This window comes from Pelodiscus sinensis, chromosome 1, assembly GCF_049634645.1.
Source record: "Pelodiscus sinensis isolate JC-2024 chromosome 1, ASM4963464v1, whole genome shotgun sequence".
In the NCBI taxonomy this organism is placed as follows: Eukaryota; Metazoa; Chordata; order Testudines; family Trionychidae; genus Pelodiscus; species Pelodiscus sinensis.
The window spans coordinates 24,261,959-24,287,086 of NC_134711.1; the positions used below are offsets into that span (position 1 = coordinate 24,261,959).

General features: G+C 41.1%; 1 protein-coding gene across 6 annotated transcripts in view; it reads right to left on the reverse strand.

Annotated features, from left to right (window-relative positions):
- Positions 1 to 25,128, reverse strand: part of ORC5 (origin recognition complex subunit 5) — a 167,023-nt gene that overhangs the window by 79,774 nt on the left and 62,121 nt on the right. For 5 of the 6 annotated variants that reach the window (XM_006137544.4, XM_075926920.1, XM_075926907.1 and 2 more), the window contains 2 exons: positions 23,756 to 23,803; positions 13,599 to 13,709 (listed from right to left, as the gene is read on the reverse strand). In XM_006137544.4, coding sequence (XP_006137606.2) covers positions 13,599 to 13,709; positions 23,756 to 23,803 — 159 coding nt within the window. Of the gene's footprint in view, positions 1 to 2,699; positions 9,436 to 13,598; positions 13,710 to 23,755; positions 23,804 to 25,128 lie in introns of those variants that run through there. The other variant, XM_025178711.2, reaches the window with a different exon arrangement.

The following is a 25,128-nucleotide window of genomic DNA, read 5'->3' on the forward strand; positions in this document are numbered from 1 at the left end:
GCAACAAATAAGAAAGGCTACTGAAGAAGACTCCTTTAGTATATAATCACCAATGCCACAATAATAAAAAGAAGCAAGATATTACTAAAGTTTACAAGAGAATCTACCTTGAGAATCATACAGCATTTTTGTTCCATGAATTTTTGGACATCCCTGGCAACTTTCTACCTACAAACTAAACTAGGGGCACAGAAACTTACTGCTCAAAATGAATAGAGAGGAATTTTTCTTTTTAATTTAGCTTCTGAGTAAGACAATACTTTTATATTTTAGTAAATAGAACAATATTTCTAAATTAATCGCAATACTTTAAAACATAGTTTAGACCATTTAACAAAATATGGCTCAGACCAATTTTTCCCCAAATAAAAGCTTATTTTAAACTTATTAAAATTTCAGAACTTATTAGTAGCTGCTTCTTCATAGCTTTAATTACAAAACATTATTTTGACTGAGACCTTAGTCAAGGGGTTTATTTTATTCAGAGCCATGCTGAGGCTTTAAGTTGTTTAGTCAGTTATTTGGTTAAAGAGAAGGACTGCCTGCTCTTTTTCTTTAATGTAACAGCAGGTTCGCAAACTGCCTTATTCTGTTGGGGTGCCAACCCATGCTACCATGCTGTGTTCCATACACAGTTCCTATTTTTGCTTACACATTTCTTCAAGATTTGTATAATGATCAAGAAAAGTAAGAGGAAGTTACTCACCTTGGTGCAATAACAAATGTTTTTCGATATGCGTGTCCCTGTGGGTGCTCCACTGTAGGTGTTGGGCTTGTCCCAGCGCCGCAGATTGAAGATTTTTCAGTAGTAGTCTGCCAGACCGCGAATGCGCGTCACGCGCCTCATGCCATTTCTTAGAGTGTGTGGTCCAGCTCCCACCAGTTCCTCCTAATTACCGAGTATTTGAAAGACATTAAGGAGGACGGGTAGTGGAGCACCCACTGTTCTCGAAGAACAGTCATTACTGCACCAGTCGTTACTGCACCAATGTAACTTCCTCTTCTTCTTCGAGTGATGTCCCCATGGGTGCGTCACTGTAGGTGACTACATAGCAGTGCTCAGAGAGTAACAAAGGAAGCTTCGGAGTTAAGGTTTTTCTTGCTGTTGATAGCACCGCAGAGGCAACTGCTGCGTCATTGATGAAGTTGCTGGGAATAGCATAATGCTTTGAAAAGGAGAAATTAGAGGACTGTGTGGCTACTCAGCCAATGTCACGTAGGGAAACTCCCTTAAAGAAGGCAGTAGATGTTGCTATTGCTCTGGTAGAATGTGCTCTTGGTATTTCTGACAGAGGCTTGTTCTGTAAGGAATAGTAGTGCAGTATGCACTGGACAATGAGTTTGAAGATGCGTTGGGCAGACAAGAGTTTTGCCTTTTGAGCAATCTGCCAGGGATTTCGACAGACATTGAGATTTCAGCAAAGGCTGCGTCCTCTTGATGTAGAAGGCCAGTGCCCTTCGCACATCCAACATGTGAAGTGTAGTGTCACGTTGGGAGGAGTGCGGCTTGGGGTAGAAGGTTGGAAGGATGATAGACTTGTTGATGTGAAAGTCCAAATTTATTTCTGGCAAGAAAGACTGTTGAGGGCGGATTAAACTCCCTAATTTGTGAATACAGCATAGGGAGGTGTAGCAGAGAGAGCGGCAAGCTCCCCTACCTAGCATGCAGATGTTATAACTAACAGAAAGGCCATGTTGGTGGTTAACAGCAACAGAGAGCAGGTCGCCAAGGGTTTGAAGGGTGGTCATGTTAGGGCATCCAAGACCAGCTCTAAATTCCACGGTTGAGGTGGTTGCTTATGTGGTGGGTAGAGATTCACCACCACTTATGTAGGCTGACTTTCTGATGATGGTGATCAATTATGTAAATATGTTAATTACACAAGCTGTATGTTTATTTGATAATGTTAAATTATATTTCTAGGCTGCTCATGAAAAACAAAATGGAGTCTGCATATCAGGTGACCTCAGGATGGGGGCAGGAGGGTTCTCCACCTCAGAGTGGTAAACAAGAACCGGCACAGACCAGAATTTCCTGCCTTTTCTTATTTACCTCAGAACTGGTCCCCACTGAGGGGGTCACGTGGTAAAAATCACCTCAGGGGTTTCCCGCCCTGAGGTTTTAGAAGTCCAAACACAGCCCATGGGGGGGCTGTCCATCTGAGTGATAGTGTTTACGCGGGTAGTCAGCTCTTTCTCCTGAGACCACCATCCAGCTGCAAGCCAGTCAGAGGAATAGAAATGGGCACCCCATCTACTGTCTTCCATCTACACAAATGTCATCTGCCTGCCGTCCTCTTCAGGGTTCCTGCACCACCAGCAAGGGACTCCCCAGCGTTCCTCCCTGAGGCCTCTCAATAAAGCCCAAAGGTTGCAGGTTCTGGGCAACACACCTCTGGCTCAGCCACTTCAGTACAGAAGAGTAAAGTAACCATTTGTTTTTGGGGTAGAACTTACCAATTATTTTCACGCAGTCCAGTTAGGATTTTAAGGGTTTTACTATTCACTTCCACTGTTTTGTTAAAGGTTATTAGTTTAGTTTGTTTAAGGTTATTAGTGTCAGGTTTTTCCCCTGCTTTTCCCTTAATATTGTATAAAATTCCTAATACAGTTTATTTTTGTTTTCACCTTTAATTGAAGTCTGTTTTCCTTTATCGGCCTAATTCACAGGTGATAGAACGGGGGGGGGGGGGGGGAGGGGGAAGAGGTCATGTTGGTTTTCTTTTGACTGGGGTTTCACTATCGGGCTATATTTGAGTGTTATCCAGGCCCCAGGGGGTAACACTTTCATGAACCTCCTAGTAACTGGGTGAGCACATACAGAATAGTCCTCAATTGGCTGCCAGAAGGCGGTAATAGCAGCATGATGAACCTTGAGAGAAGAGAATGCTAGGCCGGAACGTTTCAGATGCAGGAATTAGTCGAGAATGCTGAGGTAGGATCTAGAATATTATTCATGCATCAGGAAAGAAATCTGCGCCATTTGTACAGGTAAGTAGTCCGAGTGGTGGATCATCTACTCTGGAGCAGGACATGTTTCACCACCTGGAAACAGATCTCAGAACCAAGTAGGAACCATGTTGTAAGATGGAGATGGTCAGGTTGAAGATGCACTAGTGTTTCCTGGTCCTGGGTCAATAGATCGTAGCATCTGGGTAGGTGATAAGGTGGGTGAGAAGACATGTGAAAAAGCTAAGGAAGGTATGTCTGCTGTGGCCAAAAGGGGGCTATGAGGATTGCTGTTGCATTGTCCCTGGATATTTTTTTTAAGACTCTCTGTATCATGGGAGGCAGTGGAAAGGCGTAAAGCAGATGAGCACTCCAGTTGAGAAGGAATGAGTCTCCCAGGGACCTTGGGAGGCGGGGGGCTGGACTCGATGACCTCTCGAGGTCCCTTCCAGTCCTATTATTCTATGATTCTATGGTCCAATGCCCGCTCTGGAGCAGTAATATCAGCACTACGTGTTCCAATGTGTGGCAAACAGGTCTATAGCTGGGAATCCCCAGAGATGGAAGACGTCTTGCACCACTCAAGGACGTAGCTCCCACTTGTGGCTTGTAGCAAAGTACCTGCTGAGAGCATCGGCAGTAATGTTGTCTTTGCCCAGTAGGTACGATGCTGAAATCATTATGTCGTGATGGATACACCAGTTCCATAGGTGTATTGCCTCTGTACAGAGGGAACACGATCAAGCCCCTCCCTGATGGTTTATGTAGAAAAACGTGGTCATGTTGTCGGTAAGCACACTGATGGTGCGGCCTCAGATAAGGGTAAGAAAATGTTGGCATGCACTGAAGACTGCTCTGAGCTCTAGGAGATTGATATGTTGGAAGGTTTCCCCTATGGACCAGCATGCCTGAACACGATGACTGTTGAAATGTGTTCCCCAAACTACCAAGGATGCATTAGTTGTCATTTGCATTGTGGGTTGCTGTCGATGGAAAGGTTTGCCTGTTAATATATTGGCAGGGACAGTCCACCACGTCAAGGACTTCATTACCCTTGGTGGCACAGCAACTGTCCTGTGAATATTGTGTTTGCCCGGAATGTAAACCGAAGTTATACAGTGTTGAAGATACTGCAGGTGGAGCCTGGCATGCGTGACGACATATATGGTAGCTGCCATGTGCCCCATGAGCTGAAAACAGGTAAGTACAGGAGTAGTGGGGCTCACAGATAGGACCTGTACCAAATCCTGGATAGCCCAATACCTGTCCAAAGGCAGGTAAGCCCGGGCAGCAGTTGAATCCAGGTGTGCACCGATGAATTCGAGAGATTGTTGTGGCGTCATATAGGATTTGGGAAATGGATTATGAGGCCAAGGGCTTCAAAGACTGCCCTTGTTGTGTTGGTGGACCACAGTGCATCATCGAAGGACAGGCTCTGTATCAGACAGTTGTCTAGGTAAGGGAAGATTATAATCTCAGCTCGGTGGAGATGGGCTGCTACAACTGCCAGTGTCTTGGAAAACACTCTGGGTGCCGAAGACAAGCCGAAAGAGAAAACTCGATATTGAAAGTGTTTTGTTCCAACTACAAATGTCAGGAAGCGCCTGTGGGCTACATGAATAGTCACATGGAGGCAGGCGTCCTGTAGGTTGAGGGACGCAAACCAGTCCCCGCTGTCAGGAGCTGGGGTAACTGACGCTTAGGTCACCATCTTGAATCTGTTTGTGAAGGTGTCAGTTGAGTCAACAAAGATCTAGGATCAGTCTCCATCCACCCAACTTTTTCTGGGTGAGAAAATAGTGGGAATAAAATACCTTCCACCTGTATTCCTCGGGTACTTTTCCCACTGCACTGATGGAAAGGAGACGTGGGACCTCTTACCTTAGTAGAAGCTCGTGAGAGAGGTCCCTGAAGAGGGACTGGGAAGGTGAGCAGGCAAGGGGGAGAAATTGAAGAGAATAGAGTAACCTCATGTTATTAACTGGAGAACCCATCGATAGATGATGGTGGATCACCGTCTCTGGAATGGCTTTAGATGGTGATGGAATAACTGAGTCTCTTCACACTGATGACCAGATAGCGGTACGGTTTGCAGACTCTCGACCAGCACGTCAAACTTGCTGCCAATTATTCTGCTGATTGGGCGCCTTGTTGTTCTGTGGGCATTGTTTTTGTGGATACTGTCTGGAATGGTGCTGGTTGGTAGTCCGATATTGAGGGGCTGAGTAAGGGAAGGGTCTCTGATACGGAGTGTACCGCTTGTGTCTATACAGGGGCATATACATACCCAATGTTCTTAAAGTAGTTCTGGAGTCCTTGCTGGTATGAAGGACCTCATCAGTTTTCTCCGCAAAAAGTTTCTGGGGAGGTCCTCCATCTTTGACTGCAGCTCTTTAGGTACTCCTGCAGACTGGAGCCAGAAAGCCCTGCGCATTACCACTGATGTTGCTGTGGATTGCGTCGCTGTGTCCGCAATGTCAATCGTGATCTGGAGAGCCATCAGCGAAGTGGTGCACTCCTTCTGCATTACCAATCTTAGGATTTGACATTTGTTGTCGGGAAGATATTCCATCAATGTGGTCAATTTTGCATAATTATCAAAGTCATAGTTGGCAAGGAGGGCTGCATAGTTAGCCATACGCAGTGTTAAGGGAGCTAAGGAATATACCTTCCTACCGAAAAGGTCTAATTTCTTACTATCCTTGCCACCACAGTCTTATACTGTGGGTTCTTGGCCCTCTGCTGGGCCACATCAACCACAAGTGAGTTGGGTTGTGGGTGCGTGAAGAGAAAATCCATTCCCTTGGAAGGCACGAAATATTTCTTATCAGCCTTCTTGTTGGTTGCTGGTACTGAGGCTGGAGTCTGTCATATTTCATCCACCACTTCTAATATAGCTTCATCAAGTGATAAAGCAATTTTGGACTTTTGTGACGGCCGCAGGTTTTTTAAAAGTTGATGCTGTTTCTGCTGCACCTCGGTGAGCTGGACCTCCTGGCTGTCCGCCACTCATTTAAAAAGGTCCTGGAACTGGCAGATGTCATCGGGTAGTGATGAATCTCCCGGGATTACCGCTTTGTCGGGTGACGACAAGGATGGATCTGTTGGTGACAGGTCCTGTGGTTGCTTGTGGTCCGAGAGCTGACCTTCTTCTGGCTCAGAAAGGTGCGGGAGTTCAGGCTCGGCTGCTGGGGGGGGGGGGGGGGGAGGGGGAAGAGGGCGTAGCGGGTAGGCTGGCAAATGCCCTTTGGGGAAGGAGATCTGATCTGACTTCTTCTGGTATGTGAACTGTGGCAGCAAGGTGACCAGTTCCTAGAATACCGTGGGGAAGTGGAATAGCGTGACGGGCGCTAATGTTTGTAATAGGACCGACCCTGGTGCAGTTCGTTGTAGTGCCTGAGCGGTGAGGAGTATCTGGAGGATAACTTACTCCTATGGTCATAATGATAGCAGGTGTAAGCCGAGAGCGTAGGTGAACTGGGCAACTGGACCTCCACCTTGGTGACCTTGGGGACAGCGATATATGACGGTATCAGTAATACTGGTGGGGTGATGACTCTCAGTGTTCAGAGGCAATACAGTGTTGGAGATAGTAATCTAATGGCTCTGAAGCACCAGAGAGGGAGACAAAGGCCCCGGAGAGAAAGTGATAGACTCGGGGATGGGCGAAGGAGTAATAACCCTGCGTGACTTGTGCTGGGCTTTAGTCGGTGCCGATGGTTGTGGTGGTGCTGGTTCCGGTGCAGACTGAGGAGAAAGATGCCTGCTCAGTGCTGACTGAGGCATGGATGAAGGCACCACGGTAGCTGGCACCACCGGTGCCAGAAGCACTGTCAGTGCTGGGTGTTCCGGCATGACATACCTAAAACCACCTCTCTTCCCCATCTCCAAGTCTGCTGGGATGGATGAGGAAGTTTTGGGTGGGCCAGTAGGGGAAAGAGAATCATTACCTCCTTTAAGAATCCTGTCCTCTTCCTTCTCTTCGGCTACATCTACACTGTCCAGTCTTGCGCAAGAAAATATGCAACTGGGGCACAGCTTATTTTCAGGCAGAATGGCTCTTGCGCAAAAGCCCCTTGTGCAAAAACGGCGGCTCATGAAGTATGTAAATGAGGCTTGGTGATATTCATAGCCGCACCTCATATGCATATGTTCTTGTGCAAGACTGGGCAGTGTAGACATAGCCCTCACAGCTGTAGGAATGGAATAATATGATTGGCTTGTAGACAGAATAGTGCAACACACTTTTTGGGGCCTGTGCAACCCAAGGAGAAGGCATGTAAGCCCTTTCCCATGCTCAGGGTACCATTCTGACCTTTGAAGGAAAGTGCTCAATTGGGATTAAAGTAGGATTGGGTATTTCTGAACCTTGCTCCAGATTTCATGCCAGTCACTTTTTTTGTGCTTCAAAGGAATTTTTCCCTCACTACCAGACTGCCCTGGGTGTTGTGGGTTTGGGGCCTTATCCCCCCTGCTCCCCTCCACACACACCCCTTACTTATTGCAGTTCAGGGATCTGTACTATAAAATTCATTTTGTCACAGATACCTAGTGGAATTTCATTCCTCGAAACTAGAGTTGGAGGCAAATTAGCAGATTTCCTAAAAGGTGGGGAATATGATTGGGACGTCTAATATCTGGTACAGCAAGGAGACAATCTTCCCATTCCTCAATCCTCAGACCAGGAGAGTGCAGCAACATCCAGCAACAGTGCTGAGATAGGTTTCAAAAGGGGGAAGTGGGATTAATGGCAGCCCTCTACTAGGTTGTATCAGTTACAAAGAGTGTATTATCTTACACTAGATGAGTTATTGCAAGATGCTTCACATATGCATTACTTAATAAAGTTATAGCTTAAACAACATTCCTGGTGTCTTGTCTTTTTTGTGCTGCACCCAAGAAAAATATGTTTTTGTTTAAATACATTAATCTTAACTACTGTACACAGATATAAATTCTGTTTTAGCACACTTCAACTTTTACTTGGAGGACCAATTATTTGACCATGATTACAAAGAGTGAGTGTCATCTTTGTATTTAAATTTAGGGCATTTATCAGTATTCCAGCAGCTATACATGGGTAGAAACCCTCAAAGCAAATAAAGGGTTATGAATGAAAGCTGAAGGAGAGCATACTTAATTTTTATAAACACTTCACTTTTGAAAGTTTCATATTTTATCCTCAGATTTGAATGAACACTTTTCTGTATATTGTATACAAAAATGTCTTAAACATGTCCAGTCCCTCAGACACGTCAGCTAACAACAGTGTATAATTCTGAGGGCAACCACGATATAATATTTCCTGCATGTAAGTGATATTGTCATATAGCGTCCAAATTTGGAGGCATGATCTACATTATTCTCGATGGGTTAGGTTTTAAATTTCTATGAGCTTACAAACTATTTCTGATATTCAGCAAGAAAACAAGAAACCTTATTTCTATAAGAAATAATCGGTACTGAAAGCCAGAGCCATCTCCAGGTTCTGGACATGCAAAATAGTTAAGGCCATTATGTAACAAGATAAAAATTTATTTAATCCCTACCTCCCAACACATTTCCCAAATTTACAATAAATATTTCAATTGTCTCTGCTGAAGTTTTACTACTGGCTCTGCCTTACATTGCTGGAGGGGAAGGGGACTGGTGGAATAAGATCTTACTGTTCCCTCATGAAAAAGAGCCATTCCAAATCAATAAAGAGTGAGGAGGGAACATATTTAAAAACAAATAAAATTGGCACTGTCTATTTAAACCAATTGAAACAACCCCGAAACCAATGGGAACTCAATCTATAAACAGAAGAGTATATTTTGATTTTTGCTTTCACGTCCATTTAAAAAAATAAACGTTTTCCTGCTTCCTAGTGAAGTCTTTTGAGCAAAACTTGCCACCACCACTACCAGCACGTATGTTTTAGCCCAGTCCTCCTTGTCTGTGAGAACAACTGTATGTTCCCTTTTCATATTCAGCTTCTCTTTTGCTGCTTCTGCTACATTCTTAGAGGGTGTGGAGTAAAACATGCACATGAACAATCCCCAGAGGAGTCCATGAAAGTTATGTTATGCTAGAACATGAGAAAGGAAGTGCAACCTGATCAGTCAGAAAAGATTGAAGCTGACTATACATAAAGTATTGTCAAATGAAAAAGGAAAAACTAAAAATAGAAGATATTTATTCTTTTTTATTTACAAAAATCAATACACTGAGATGTTAGAAATGATTTTTAAAAGTTGATGGTGCCCCTTTAAGACAATATTACACTACTGGCATACAAGCACAAGAGTAATACACCAAAATTGAGTGTAGGAAGAAGTTTGGAAATCTAGTTTACTACATTAGTGAGGTCAAACATTACATAGTGATGCTACCTTTAGTCTCCTGGGAGAGCATGCCATAGTAAAAAGAGCACTCCAGTTGACCTATTCATCAGAGGAGTGGACAACAAGCATGTTCCCTCCAGTCTGTTTAGCAGGTGCCACCCTTTGTCATCAAGGAAAAAAAGAAGGATAGAAAATAAACAAAACCACCAGCTATTCTTCAGAAAATAACAAGATTTATTTAAATAATCCTTTTAACCTTCTGGGGTCAGGGAATGAGTCTTTTAGTAAACTGTCTGTAAATTCTCACATAAACCTACAGTGATATGTAAATAATTAATATATAACAATGAGTTATTCCCAAATCCAATCCACTTGAGGCAGCATAGAAAATATAACAAAAAGGGGATAATCTAACATTTTTGATGCTTCTGAAGGTGACAGTTTAATTTTTAAGCAGTGTCCCTTTGGCTCAAACATGCTGAAAGCATTTTAAATATGCTGTTTATTTTTTTGATGGAGTCACATTAAATTAGCATTTAGCATATCAGCTTTTAAGAGGGACAACTATAAATATGAAATCTATCCTCGTTCAAAGTTAAAATGCTCAAACTCCAAGGCTAATTTCATTTGAAATTACACACATATATGTATGTATCTTATCGTCTGCACTCTTTTTGAGTAATGCCTTTAGAAAACCCATAAACATTCAGTTCATTTTGCTGGTGTTAACAAATGAACAACAAAAAATCTTTTCACAAAGCATTTTCATGACTTACGAAATGATTGACACTACAGAAACAAAAACAGAAAACATCTGGAAATGGCAAGAGGATACAAGGATTTGGCACTGCTCTAATTTTTTAATACTATTCCACTCTGAAAAATTCATAGTATACAAATACACACAATCTTTATTTTGAATTTAACCCAAATGGAAGACAGTGGACATCTTCAGTTTCGGATCTAAATAGAGGTCAAACTTCTTTCAAATTACCTCACATAGTTTGTTCTATTATACTGTGAGGCAGTACAAAGTGAAAATAAATGAAATTATTTATTCCAATCATTTTTCAACTATAAACACACTTTAAATTATTATGCATAGAAGGATGTACACCTCTCCATTTCTACAAGTTTTCTTATTCTAATTAGTATTTTTTACAAGTATTATTTATACAAGTAGCACTCACAGGCCCAAACTCTGCTCTTTTTCCATGGTATACTCTATTTTGCTGATTGCCATAATTCATGCACAGTAAGGTTACCATCTACACTGCAAGCCTATTTTGGGATAACAGAGTATCTAACAGAGCATCTTCACAGCAAGCCCATTATTTCGGGCTCGTTATTCCAACGTCCCTGTAAACCTCATTCTATGAGAAGGGACTTTTTGGAATAGCACTTTATTTTGAAATGTGGTGCTGTGTGGACAGCGCCAAATGATGAAATAAGCTATTTTGAATTAGCATCAAAATAAGATACTCTATTTGCATAGCTCAAATTGCGTATCTTATGTCAAGTTATGGTGCAGAAGATAAAGCCTGGATAATACCAATTAGGCTTTAAGAAGGCAACAACAAAAAGATGATAATCATCAATAGTTTTCTCTCCAAAATGCTGCACAACTAAAGCCAAATCCTCATCCTTCATGCAAAGCCAAAATTAAATAGATTCACAGAATCTTCCTCTTAACAGGCATGGAGCAACTACCCAGCTTCTCTTTAACAACCAAACTGTAGTAATAGAATCATTGAGGTTTTGGCTATGGATCAATGAATACACATGAATCCAGGTATATACACCAACTACATACCAATTGTTCCATATAGCTGTCAGAGATGCACTATAAAACAGCGCTTAGTCATGTCCAGAAGATGAATTCCTTTGTAGCTTCTATTTAATCCGGACCAGCAAATTATGGTGGCTCCCCTGCTTTTAGGACCTTGTTCCTAAGGTCCTAAATTATTCCCGTTCCTCATTGTTCAAATAATAATTGTTTTCAAAGCTAATTTGGCAAATGCCCAACCCAACAGGATCAACTGTATTTTATGTTCACCCACAGGTACAGAAAAGTAATATGAAGTGATTATGAAAGGCAAATATAAAATCAGCAGCTTATTCAATGATTAGACAAAATAAACACTTAAAAAAAAAACCTTATTCAACCCATTCTAATTTGCTTTTTAAACATGTTATATCCTGTTAAAATGTATTTGATATTATTTCAGTTAGTGTTTTCAAATTTCTTTTTATTTAATTGAAAGTCTAATACAATAAAAGATGTTTCAGGGGATAGCCGATTTAGTCTGTACCGAAAAAAAAAAAACAAATGGTCTGGTAGCACTTTATAGACTAACAAAACACATAGATGGTATCATAAGCTTTCGTGGGCACAGTCCACTTCTTGAGAAAACTCCCGTCATCTGAAGAAGTGGGCTGTGCGCACGAAAGCTCATACCACCATCTACATGTTTTGTTAGTCTATAAAGTGCTACCAGACCATTTATTAAAAAAAAGCTGTTATCAGAATCAGTGAAATCCATAAAATTCCAAGTCAAGGTTGATCAACAATCCTTAGCTTTAGACTCCTCTGCTCCAACGTGATTGTTGTAAATAACAAGGTTGTAATAAATATTCATCACAGTTTTTAAAAGTTTAATCTACATATATTTAAGAGAAAACTCTACATTTTAAAGATAATTTGGCAACAATGCCATCTAGTGTAGATTTTAAATTAGCATTGTATATTTGTTTATGAAATGTTTATCCTGTAACATACCACAGAGAGCTATAGAGAGAAACATACTGGCTACGTCTAGACTGGCATGATTTTCCAGAAATGCTTTTAACGGAAAAGTTTTCCGTTAAAAGCATTTGCGGAAAAGAGCGTCTAGATTGGCACAGACGCTTTTCCGCAAAAAAAAACCCGATCGCCATTTTCACGATCGGGGCTTTTTTGCGCAAATCAGATCTGAGCTGTCTACACTGGCCCTTTTGTGCAAAAGTTTTGCGCAAAAGGACTTTTGCCCGAACGGGAGCAGCATAGTATTTCCGCAAGAAGCATTGATTTCAGACAGTAGGAAGTCAGTGTTCTTGCGGAAATTCAAGCGGCCAGTGTAGTCAGCTGGAAAGATTTTCCACAAAAGCAACTGCTTTTGCGGAAAAACTTGCCAGTCTAGATGCAGCCAAGATGTACAAATTCTATGTCTAATACTGAAAAAGGGTTATACAACAGTAGGGATATCTTAAGTGTTCATTACCTAACACTGAGTTTCTCTTTGCTTGTTTTGTTTGTAGGGGTGTAGGTTAAGATGGATGTAAAAATCTAAATATAATTAAGCATATTAGAACTTATTCCCTGAAAGATGCAGCTGTGACTCAATCTGAAACAGCAAAAGCACAGGGAAAACCAGTTTTCGAAAACAAATGATAAGAGGCAACAGGGAAAAAGAGGAAAGCAGGAAAGTACAGGAGGCTTATAGTGATCCTCAAAGGTTAGAGTGAGTGTGACGTGAATCAGGTTTATAATATGAACATTATAATAGTAACGCTTCAATGTTAACAATGTCATGACTATTGCTGCTTGATAACTCCAAACTGTTAATGAAAATTTTAGGTTTGTTTCTGTTCACCAAATACTGTAGTTATGCTGCCATCTAGTGAAATGTTATTTCATGAAGTATTTAGGATTGTGTGTGTGTATACACAGAGACAGAAAGAAGATAATTAAAAACAGGTACCTGAAGAGATAATATTCTAAAAGGATAATAAAGTCCCATTTCAAATGAGTCTAGATAACTAGATGTGCATAACACAACATATATCTCTTCTGACCTTTTATTGCTGGAACCCATACCTTCTCCCTATACCTTTTGTTGACCATTACCCATTGCTGTAGTACAGTAAATGATGCCTTAATTTTGGTCAGAATCCTCCAAACACTGATGTATATGCTTAAATTTAAGCATGTGACTAATCTGACTTCAACTGGCTTCATGCTGGCACGCATACCCATCTGTGTAGAGCACATTACAGAATCCACACCAAAGTAAGCCATTAAAATGTTTCTGATCATTATAGAGAGATAATTTTAATGCATAACTGATGAAGAAAAAAATTATCCAGAATGTTAGGTATGAACTATTGACATGTAACTAATTTCTCATCAGATGATAAAAAAACCCCTCACGTTTACAAGATGGTTATTTATACTACAAAGTCAAAACATTCAAATCTATTATTAGTTCTGAGAGAACACAGTAAATCTTTTTAGAAGTTAGAAATTCTAAAATACAAAAACAAAACAAGTAAATCTGTACTCACCTGGGAAAATATATTTGCAGTTGGAGCAACTTTGTTGTCCACAATACTGTATAAAATTGCTAACAATCTGTCCAGAGGGAATGGCTTTGGCCCAAGGAGGTGATTGCTAGTCTGTAAGAGAGAAGGCATTCAATTAAATGGATTTGTCTAAAGCACAGTATCATGGGATATTACTTATGTTAGTCTCCAGGTAGCAATTTATTTTTATAAGTACTTCTTCTTAAAGACCCAAAGCCACCTATGGAAAATATTCAGATACACAGCTCTGAATTTACACAGAGAGCAATTTAGCCTTGCAGGTCTCCCAAATGCTTTATGGAGAAAAGTATTCTTAATTAGGACAAATCTAGGTAGCGTTAAAAATAAAAAATATTAAATTATGTAGTCCACCCTAAGAACCAAAATTGGCAGACGACATTTTATGTCATCCTCAAGCTGTTAATAGCTTGTTTTACTATTTATTAGTATTAGTGTGCTAGAAGCCTCAACAGTAGGGCTGCGTCTAGACTGGCAAGCTTTTCCGCAAAAGCAGGTGCTTTTGCGCAAAAACTTGCCAGCTGTCTACAATGGCCACTTGATTTTGAGCAAAAGCACTGACGTTCTACTGTCTGAAACCAGTGCTTCTTGCGCAAATGCTTTGACGTTCCCGTTCGGGTAAAAGCCCTTTTCCGGAAATGTTTTTGCGCAAGAGGGCCAGTATAGACAGCTAAAAACTGTTGCGTGCAAAAAAGCCCCGATGGCGAAAATGGCGATCGGTGCTTTCTTGCGCAATACCGCGTATAGATTGGCACGGTCGCCTTTCCGCAAAAGTGCTTTTGCGGAAAAGCGTCCGTGCCAATCTAGACGCTCTTTTCTTCAAATGCTTTTAACGGAAAAACTTTTCCGTTAGAAAATCATGCCAGTCTAGACGTTGCCTAAATGTCCGACAGTCCGAAGTTATAGCTAACATTGGAAAAGGGAAAATACAATCTAATTTCTCATAGGTCTTCAGTTTCCTGTCAGTCATAAACAACCCAATTCTCTTAAGGCCAAGCTAATTCAGATTCAGAAGTACAATGGGACTACTCAGTGATCAAGGTACAACCTCACCAAGGGTAGCAGAACTGAATGCTAACCAGTGTAAATCAGTTTTTAAGAACTGTTTTAACAAGAGATTCTATACCTGCTGCTTACTCATTACTTATAAAAGTCATAATAGCACTGTCACACAGAACGTAGTCATTAAGAGAGGACTAGGACATCTACAATAAAAAAAAAAATACTGGTTTCCTGCAAAATGTTTACAAACAAACTAAAAAGGGAGGGGAGGGAAGACAGACAGAAAACAAAAGCAGTCTTCAACAAAAATATTTTATTCCTAAATTTTCCATGTTAGTGAGTCCTTCATGGAATTAGAGAGATTTTTTTAAAAGGCTATGTCTAGACTGCAGGCTTCTTTTGGAAGAAGCTTTTCCAGAAGAGATCTTCCAAAAAAACTTAAGAAAGAGCATCTGCATTGCCAAAGCACATCAAAAAAAGCAATCTGCTTTTTTGAAAGATAGCGTCCATTCAGTGTAGACGCTATCTCATATTCGAGTTGTGATTACCATGCCTCACATGTACTCAGAGGCATGTGATTACCATGCCTCTGAGTACCTCACAAAAAACTGTCTTAAATACCTCTGTAAAGACCTTTTTATTTTACAGACAGAGAGCAGATGCACAGAGATTAAATAACTTCACTAGGATTACAGGAAATGGTGGCGGAGATGGCCACTGAATAATAGAATAATAGAATTCTAGAACTGGAAGAGACCTCGAAAGATCGAGTCCAGTTCCATGCTCTCATGGCAGGACCAAGCACTGTCTAGATCATTCCTGATAGATGTCTATCCAATCTGCTGTTAAATATCTCCACTGATGGAGATTCCACAACCTCCCTAGGCAATTTATTCCAATGTTTAACCACCCTGATGGTTAGGAAGTTTTTCCTACTGTCCAACCTAAACCACCCTTGCTGCAATTTAAGCCCGTTGCTGCTTGCCCTATCTTCAGAGAAGAACAATTTTTCTCCCTTCTCCTTGTAACATCCTTTTAAATACTTGACAACAACTATCATGTCCCCTTCTCAGTCTTCTCTTTTCTAAACTAAACAAGCCCAATTCTTTCAATCTTCCCTCATAGGTCATGTTTTCTAGGCTTTTAATCATTTTTGTTGCCCTTCTCTGGAACTTCTCCTCTATCTCCACATATTTCTTGAAATGTGCTGCCCAGAACTGGACATAATACTACAACTGAGGCCCAGTCAGTGCAGAGTAGAGTGGAAGAATCACTTCTTGTGTCTTGCTCACAACACTCCTAGACTCATGCTTGCTTTTCTTTGCAACAGTGCCACACTGTTGCCTCATATTTAGCTTGTGGTCCATTAGGACCCCTAAATCTCCTAGATAGTCTCTTCCTATTCTCTATCTGTGAAACCGATAGTTCCTTCCTAAGTGGAGTACTTTGCATTTGTCCTTATTAAACTTCACCCTATTTACCTCAGACCATTTCTCCAATTTCTCCAAATAATTTTGAATTATCACTATATTCTCCAAAGCACTTGCAACCCCTCCCACGTTGGTTTCATCTATAAACTTAATAATCATACTCTCTATGCCAGTGTTTCTTAAAGTGTGTTCCGCGGCACATTGGTATGCCGTGGGGCAGTCGGAGGTGTGCCGTGGAGAGAACAGAATTCAAAATGGCCACCATTAAAAGGGACAAGCCTTTTCTTTTTCCCCCTCAACAACTTTTCCCTAGGGGCTTTCCTCCCACCCCACCCCTCAACAAAAAAATCCTTGGTGTTGCCCATAAAAAAAAATATTGTTTGGTGTTCCTCAGTTTTAAAAAGTTTAAGAAACACTGCTCTATGCCATCATCTAAACCAATGATGAAGATACTGAACAGAACCGGTCCCAAAACAGACTCCTGCGGCATCTCACTTGTTATGCTCTTCCAGCATGATTCTGAACTGTTAATAACTACTCTCTGAGAATGGTTATGCACCTACCTTACAGTAGCCCCATCTAGGTTGTATTTCACTAATGTATTGTTAAGAAGGTCATGCGAGACCATATAAAATGCTTTACTAAAGTCAAGGTATATCACATCCACCACTTCTCCCTTATCCACAAGGCTTGAAGTCCTATCGAAGAAAGCTATCAGATTGATGTGACATGATTTGTTCTTTACAAATCCATGCTGGCTGTTACCTATCATCTTATTTTCTTCTAGAGGTTTGCAAATGAATTCCTTAATTATTTGCTCCATTATCTTCCCTGGCACAGAAGTTAAACTGACTGGTCTGTAGTTTCCTGAGTTGTTTTTATTTCCTTTTTTTACAGAGGGGCACTGTATTTGCCCTTTTCCAGTCTTCTGGTATCTCTTCTGACTTTCATTACTTTTCAAAGATGATAGCTAAAGACTCAAATACCTCCTCTATCAGCTCCTTGAGTATTCTAGGATGCATTTCACCAGGTCCTGGTGACTTGAATATATCTAACTTTTTTATATATATATTTTAACTTCTAAACCTACCCTATTTCCACTGGCATTCACTATGTTAGGCATCCTGTCACCATCAATCTTCTTGACAAAAACCTGAAACAAGAGTCATTAAGAACCTCTGCCATTTCCAAGTGTCCTCGTATTGTTTCTCTTTCTTCACTGTGCAATGGGCATACCCCACCCTTGGTCTTCCCCTGGCTTCTAATATACTTGTAGAATGTCTTCCTGTTACCCTTCATGTCGCTAGCTAGACTGAGCTCGTTTTGTGCCTTTCTAATCTTGCCCCTGCATACTTGTGTTTGCTTATATTCATCCATTGTAATATTAAAAGGAGACTCTGAATACCAGTTCAGTGCCTTAGCCACGAGACCACCTTTCCTCTCCTAACACGATTAATACAGAAGTGGTTAGTGTGATTAACTCTTTAAAAAAACCAAAAACCCCATAAGTCATCCAGAGCACAAGTACTACACATCTGATTTACTGTCATCACATAACCTACAACACACACAAGCTATATTTGTTGGGCAAGTAGCTCTTAGAAATACATTATCCTCAAATATGTTGTTGCTTTAAATATATAAGTACTGATTGGACCTCCCTGGTCTGGCAACCTCAAAACGAGGGGGTTTGCTGACCGAGGGGAGCTCCCTCCCCTAGTGGCCTGTGCTGCCCTGCTGTCTCCAGGCTAGGGATTGAGCCCAGCCCTGCTGCTGCCCCAGCTCCCCACCCCTCTCCTGGGGCTTTCTAGCTGCTGCTGGGGCCAGAGCCTCACGGCAGGGGCCAGAGCTCCAGGGCCAGCAAACCTCAGCAGCAGCTAGAAAGCCCTGGAAGATGGGGGGTGGGAGGCTGGGGCAGCAGCAGGGCAGGGCTCAATCCCTCGCCTGGAGACATCAGGGCAGTACAGGTTCCCTAGCTGCCTCTGGGGCTAGAGTTTTCCAGCTGCAGAGCTCTGGCCCCAGCGACTGGGAAGCTCCAGCCACAGTGGCACTTTCTCAGAGTTAGTACCTTAATCATAAACCCTTTCACTTAGATCAACCACATTAGTTTCTATATAATCCAGTGGTATTTGTGCCAAAATAATTTAAATTTTAAACCATTTAAAAGTTACAAATTAATGTTATAAAACCCAAACTATGCTGCAATGAATTAATTTGACATTTATATCATAATAGCAGTCAGGTAGCACTTTGCTCAATCCTCCCACTACTTCCACCCGCCCCAAAGAAAACATTTTAAAGATGAGGAATAGTGGGACACATGGGGTAAATGATTTGGTCCAAGAGAAAATCAGTATCAGAGCCAAAATTAGAACGCAGGAGTTGCTGGCTATCTATAATCTCTCAAATCCTTTAGTTTAGGGTGCCATTAGAATCCTTTCTTTTTTAATGTAGTGCAGGTCACCTATTTCTCTATTACAAGCCAACTGCTCGTCTTCTAGGATTTGAATAAAGTTAATAATATTACTTTTTTACTTATTATTTCTAATGAAGAAAATCATCATCTGTAGTCATAAAAGCCTTGTAATTGCTTGCACTATGTTGTATCTAATGCTTTCAGGTTCTCATGGGGAGTAGGATTAACTGGAATCTGGAAACAAAGCAGCTTTTCCAAGTACAATGCTGAAATTAGCTATGAAGTTCTGATCTGAGACTAACTCCAAGAGACCATAATTATTCAGGATTTTCTAAAATTAGATATATACCCCAAAATCTATAATATTCTACATTACTGAATGAATGGAATAAGAATTAGGGTCAGGGTCCAGTGGTGAGTTTGGCAGCAAGCATTAGTAGGAGAGTGGTAGAAAGAAGTTGTGAAAGCTTGTTTCTATATTATGGACAGGAATGACTGAGGTATGTTTTACACAAAACCAAAATTAGTGAAACAAGCCCTTGTTTGTTGAGATGGTCTCCATCAGGAATACAGGCACATGGGGATACATCAATGTCACAGAACAGAATTTGGTTCAAAGGGTAACTTTCAATTTATGTTTTCAAGTCTGTTAAAGATTAGTAACTGAATTAACTATATATAGGGGCAACTTCAGGGATAATGAACAGTCCCAGCATCAATCATCATCTCATTACATTCTGAAGAAATTCATTCAAAGCACTGGGTATCAGTAAGTTTGCTTTTCTAAGCTAGACAACTGGAGAGACCAACCACACACTCACAACATGAAAAGATGATTTTATAAATTCACTCGTACTCCCCTGCAGGAAAGAATTGTGTGTGAAAGTCAGGGTTGAGGGACGAGAAGGGGCTCCATGCAAGATTTGGGCAGAGGGTTGGGAGCTTTGGAGGGGCTCAGGGCAGGGGTGGCCAGTGGCTAACGGTGGTGAGGGCTGCACTGCCCGCCTGCCGGCTTCTCCTCAGGGCTGGCCCAGGAGACAGAGGCCATGCTGGCCAGCCAGTGGCTATTCTCTGGAAGAGGAGGAGTTCTTGAGCAAACAGAGAGGGACATAGACAGACGGACAAACTCTGTCAAATATATAGTTGATAAGTGTCTTGTGATAAGTGGAGTGGTAATTCTGAGGTGCGCTATTCCTTTGGGATCTGTGAATTCTGAGTGGCTACGTCTAGACTGCAGGGCTATTTCTGGATGCAGTCTACAATAGCAATACTACATCTTTAAACGCGCCATTATTTTGAAATATATTTCCACAAGGGTTAAAGGACTTGTTGGAGCAGCGCTTTATTTTTGAAAGAAGGTATTTTGAAATAACCTTGAAATAAGCTACGCAATTTGTGCTACGCAAACTGCATAGCTTATTTCAAGGTAAGGGTGCTGGCGTCGTCGGTGCAGTCCAGTGTGGGACTTCCGGCTAGGGGATCTGCCCCGCAACATCCGCGGCCTTTTTGGAGCTAGGGAGTGGGACCGGTGCCTTGGCGCCTTCGGTGCCGAAGCCTTGGAGCGCGCCGGAGCGTCCCGCGTTGACGCTGGTACACTGCGCACCATGGACTGCCCCGCCAGCACCAGTTGCAGGGCCGCCTCCATGAGAAGTTTCAGGCGGGAATCCCGCTCCCTTTTGGTGTGCCGCTTAAAGGCTCTGCAGATTTTGCAGGCGTCTGCCAAGTGGGCCTCCCCCAAGCACTTTAGACAGCTATCGTGGGGGTCCCCTTTAGGCATAAACTTTGCACAGTCAGCACAAGTATTGAAGCCTTGCGGACCTGGCATTCCTCGCCCCCAAAGGGGAGGAAAGAACAAAGGACGACTACTATCGCTAACTACCTAACACTTAAGACTATTTACAGGTAATAAAACTAACTACAAAACAGGTAGACCACTGAACTGACTGAGAAAGCAACGCTCCTACAACTGTCACAGGCGGTAAGGAGGAACTGAGATGGGGGAGCGCCGGCAGAGTTACTTATGCTCCGCTATAGCGGCGCCATGCCAGGGGGCGACCTGCCAACGCTACGGGTACTGCTCAGGAAAATGCTCCGGGAGAAACTGTGCATGCGGCACGCATACCTTATTCGAATGGACATGAGCAACCACTCGAAGAAGAACAAAGGCAGATGCTTCAGGGGGATACTTATATTCTAAGGGGCTAGAGTGTATCTTTGTTTATCCTTTAAGCCAAGAAGAGGGCCTGAAGAGGCCTGGAAGGCCGTGCTTATATTATCAGGCACTGGCAATGTTGGTGAAATGAGAGAAGTTTAAATCTGCATGCCAACACTGCTAATAAGCATGTGCCAATTGGTGACCACAGAACAGATGGAGACTAATAAACCCTGGAAATAAGAAGTTTAAATAACTGAAAGCAGAAACAGGCAGAGGCTTTTTTTTTAAATGGCATTAGGAAAAGAAATAATAAAAAACTAAGACAGAAAAAAGGTAATTGACTCAATCAGTCATTTGTGCATTAACTAATTGATGTCACTGCACAATCTTGTCACTGTTACCATTAGAACATAAAAACATAAGAACGGCCATACTGTGTCAGACCAAAAGTCCATCTAGCCCAGTGTCCTGTCTGCTGACAGTGGCCAATACCAGATGCCCCAGAGGGAGGGAACACAAGTAATCCTTACGTGATCCCTCTCCTGTCACCCACTTCCAGAGAAACAGAGGCCAGGGACACCATTCCTACCCATCCTGGCTAATAGCCATTGATAGACCTAACCTCCATGAATTTATCTAGCTCCTTTTTGAACCCCGTTAAAGTCCTAGCCTTCGCCACATCCTCTGGCAAGAAGTTTCAGAGGCTGATTGTGCACTGAGTGAAGAAAAACTTCCTTTTGTTTGTTTTAAACCTGCTGTCTGTTAATTTCATTTGGTGACCCCTCGTTCTTTTATTTTGGGAATAAGTACATATCTTTTCCTTATTCACTTTTTCCACACTAGTCATGATTTTATAGACCTCTATCATATCCCCCCTTAATCTCCTCTTTTCTAAGCTGAGAATTCCAAGTCTTTTTAACCTCTCTCCATACCATTGACCTCCCCTTCTTACTCTGTGTTACACCCACTTTTTGGAGCTTTTTCCCATTCAATTGTAAATTATTTTACTATGTTTACACAGCACCTCAGGGTACTACAGAAAAGTAAAGATAAACACTTTTTTTAAATGCAAGAACACCTGTCCACTAGGGTCTGGACTGAGACATCAATCCATCTCCAATAAATTACCAGATTAATGGTCTCAGAGGGGTAGCTCTGTTAGTCCGTAACTTTAAAAATGAGTAGACCTGCGGCACCTTAGAGACTAACAAAAATATATACAGTAGGGATGTTAAATTTAGATTAATTAACTAATTGAATAGTCAATGGGATTTTCATTAACTATTCGATTAGTTGATAAGGGCGCCTCCTGCCAGGCTCTTACTACAGTTCAAAAGCGAAAACCCTGCAGGGAGTGTGGGGCCAGAGTGAACTCCCCTGCAGGCTCCACACTCCCTGAAGCACTTGAGTCTTTAAAATGTACAAGAGGAGCTCTTGTACATGTTGAAAGCAAAATCACAGCAGAACCAGCAGAACTTTTAAGCCAGTTCCTCCCAGCACCAGCTCCTGCTCTCCCCACCTTGCTGCCTCTCTCTGATAGATGCAGCAAGGGGGAGGGGAGAAAATGGCTATTCGCATCACTAGTTGACTAGTCGCTTAGATCTTTAATATATAATATCATGAGCTTTTGTGGGAAAACCCACTTCTTCAGATGAACTTGAGATTAATGGTGATAACCCTTGGTCACAGTAATCACTAATTCTAATCCTTGGTCAATCAGACTCTTTTTATTTTTTTTTTGGACAGAGACCATATACTGTAGGACTCTATTTCCATCATCACATCTCTGGTTATCCAGTTGTTTTCTGTTCCTGCCTTTTCCCATCTTCCACCTTAAGTATGATATTATTGCTTATAAGAAAAGAAGTGAGGCACCTCTTGCAGCTGGAGGGAAAGAAAGAAGATTTGGGCTGTGATGCAGTATTTATTCATATTTATTCATTCTTGTTCCCCTTTCCTTCCTATAAGACCTGTGATCACAACTTGAGACATGGATGTTTTTCAGGACAGAGAACATGCCTGAAAATAACTAGAATCTTGGAAAATCAGCTAGAGTTCACACACCAGAGGCAAGACACACAAGAGTTCTATAGTTAAAGGATACTTGCTTTCTAAGAGTTAAGCATTAGACATAGGTGCTAATATAAATAAGTTTCATAGCATTTCACACCATTCCAGACACAGGTAAAATTATGTGGATCAAGAATTTATTTGTGTGTGCCAATTCACACATATGCTATGCAGTCAGAGGATCAAATTCTCTTCTAGTGTACACTGGTGCAGCTCCACTGAAATCCATTGAGTTATAACACTATTTGGGTAAAGGTTTTTGTCACTATTCTTTAAATCTTTTGTCCTAATGAAATTATTATGAATTTCCTTAAAGAACATACATTGTCCTTATGCACAACAAATAAGCAATCAAACATTAATCCTGAATGACTAAAATTAGGCTCCTAAAAGTGGTTTGAATTTTAAAAGCTATCAAACATCTAAATGACCTTTGTAGGATCTATGGGTAGTAGCTTCTTAATATCAAGTTCCATATTTAGCGAATGCAATAGGGCCTATTTAGCTAACCTAAATATGGATGTGGGAGCCAAACTTGAGACACCAGATTTGAAGATTTTGGCTTATTTATTCCTCTCACATTCTATGTGAACAGGATTTTGCCCATAAAGTTTAAACTTAAGTTTCAGACATAAAGGATGACTAAGCACAAGGTCTCTACCTTTCTAAGATAATAAGCCACATCAGTGTTTTTTGATAAGCAAAACCACTGCACCACATCATATTGGAAAGGATAGTGGTATTGGTTTAAACAAACAATCTTCAGAAATATACAAATTGATGTTTTATAATAAAACCAGAAGTGATCTGCACAACATGATTATAATTAAATATAATTTGTGTCTTCTTAAAATAAAAATATGTCTATTAACAATGACAATGCCTTGTTTGATAAGTAATAATCAAATAAACCAATACAGTAAGATTATGGTATGCACTGATTTTCTGTATTTTTTAAATCATACAGTCAGGTGATGAGAAAAATATACAGCCACTTCTACATAAGAAAGAAGCATTTAGTTGTGAGCAAGGACTGAAAGATAAATACCTTTTCATGCTTTTTCAGAAAGTTTGTCTTCTTGATTTTCCCATGATGCTGTAAACAGAGAAGCAAAATATGAGCAATATGACATAGCAAAGAGTTTCAATAGTTATTTATTTATTGGTGTATATAGCGTGAATAGTGTGAATAATACAGTCACAGAATCATAGAGCTGGAAGAGATCTCAGGAGGTCATCAGGTCCAGCCCCCTGCCCAAGGCAGGACAAATCCCAACTAAATCAACCCAGCCAGGGCCTTGTCAAGTCGAGACTTAAAAACCTCTAGGGATGGAGATTCATCCACCTCCCAAGGTAACCCATTTCAGTGCTTCACCACCTTCCTAGTGAAATAGTTTTTCCTAATATCCAACCTAGACCTCTCCCAATGTAACTTGAGACCATTGCTCCTTGTTCTGCTATCCATCACTACTGTGAACAGCCTTTCTCCAGCCTCTTTGAAACCTCCCTTCAGGAAGTTGAAGGCTGCTATCAAATCTCACCTTCTCTTCTGCAGACTAAACAAACCCAAATCCCTCAGACTCTCCTCATAGGTCATGTGCTCCAGCTCCCTAATCATTTTGATCACCCTGCACTGGGCCCTCTCGAATGCGTCCACATCCTTTCTATAGTGAACATAGAACTGTTCATTAAACAGTTATAGTTTTTCGTACTTATCTTGTAATTTTGCTTACTACTCTGTTATCTTTGTCCTTAACAGTGATGCTAGTTATTCAGTAACTAACACTTAATATACTCTAGACTCCATTTTACCTAAACTGTATGAACACTGATTCAAACTTTTACCCTGGAATGTTCCTATATTTGTGGAGTGGTTTATTGGGGGAAATATACAAATTTAAAAATCTATGTAGCCATGAGAAAATAATAAACTTGATACCAATCAGAAGAGGCAGAGTCTCATTTCTAGGAGGCTCCTTCCACACCACCTCAAAATAAGTTGGAGAAAGAGCAAGTTTGTTTCACTATTAGTTCCTTTGTCTTTCTAGAAATGGGCTAGCAGCTGTCACTTCATTTTTTAATGCATCTAGTTTGCACCTACATAATTTTTAAGTATATACAAAGAACTCTGTTTCCTTTGGTTTATATTTAGAATGACAATAGAATATCCATAAAATAAAGCAAAAAGTGTCTAAAAGAGGACAAAATAAAGGATGTGAAGGTCAGGCCAGGGGTAAAAAGGTAAAAATGTAATTGGATTAAAGCAAGTAGCTGACATCCTGAGAGCAGATAAGATTCACCTGGAAGGGTTGTGTTGAGGGAGAAAGGATAGGGTCAAGAAAGGAGACCTCCATGCCTAACTAGAAGAGGAGAACCCACTGAACAAAAGTTATTAGAGAGGCAGGAGGAGAAATCAGTTGG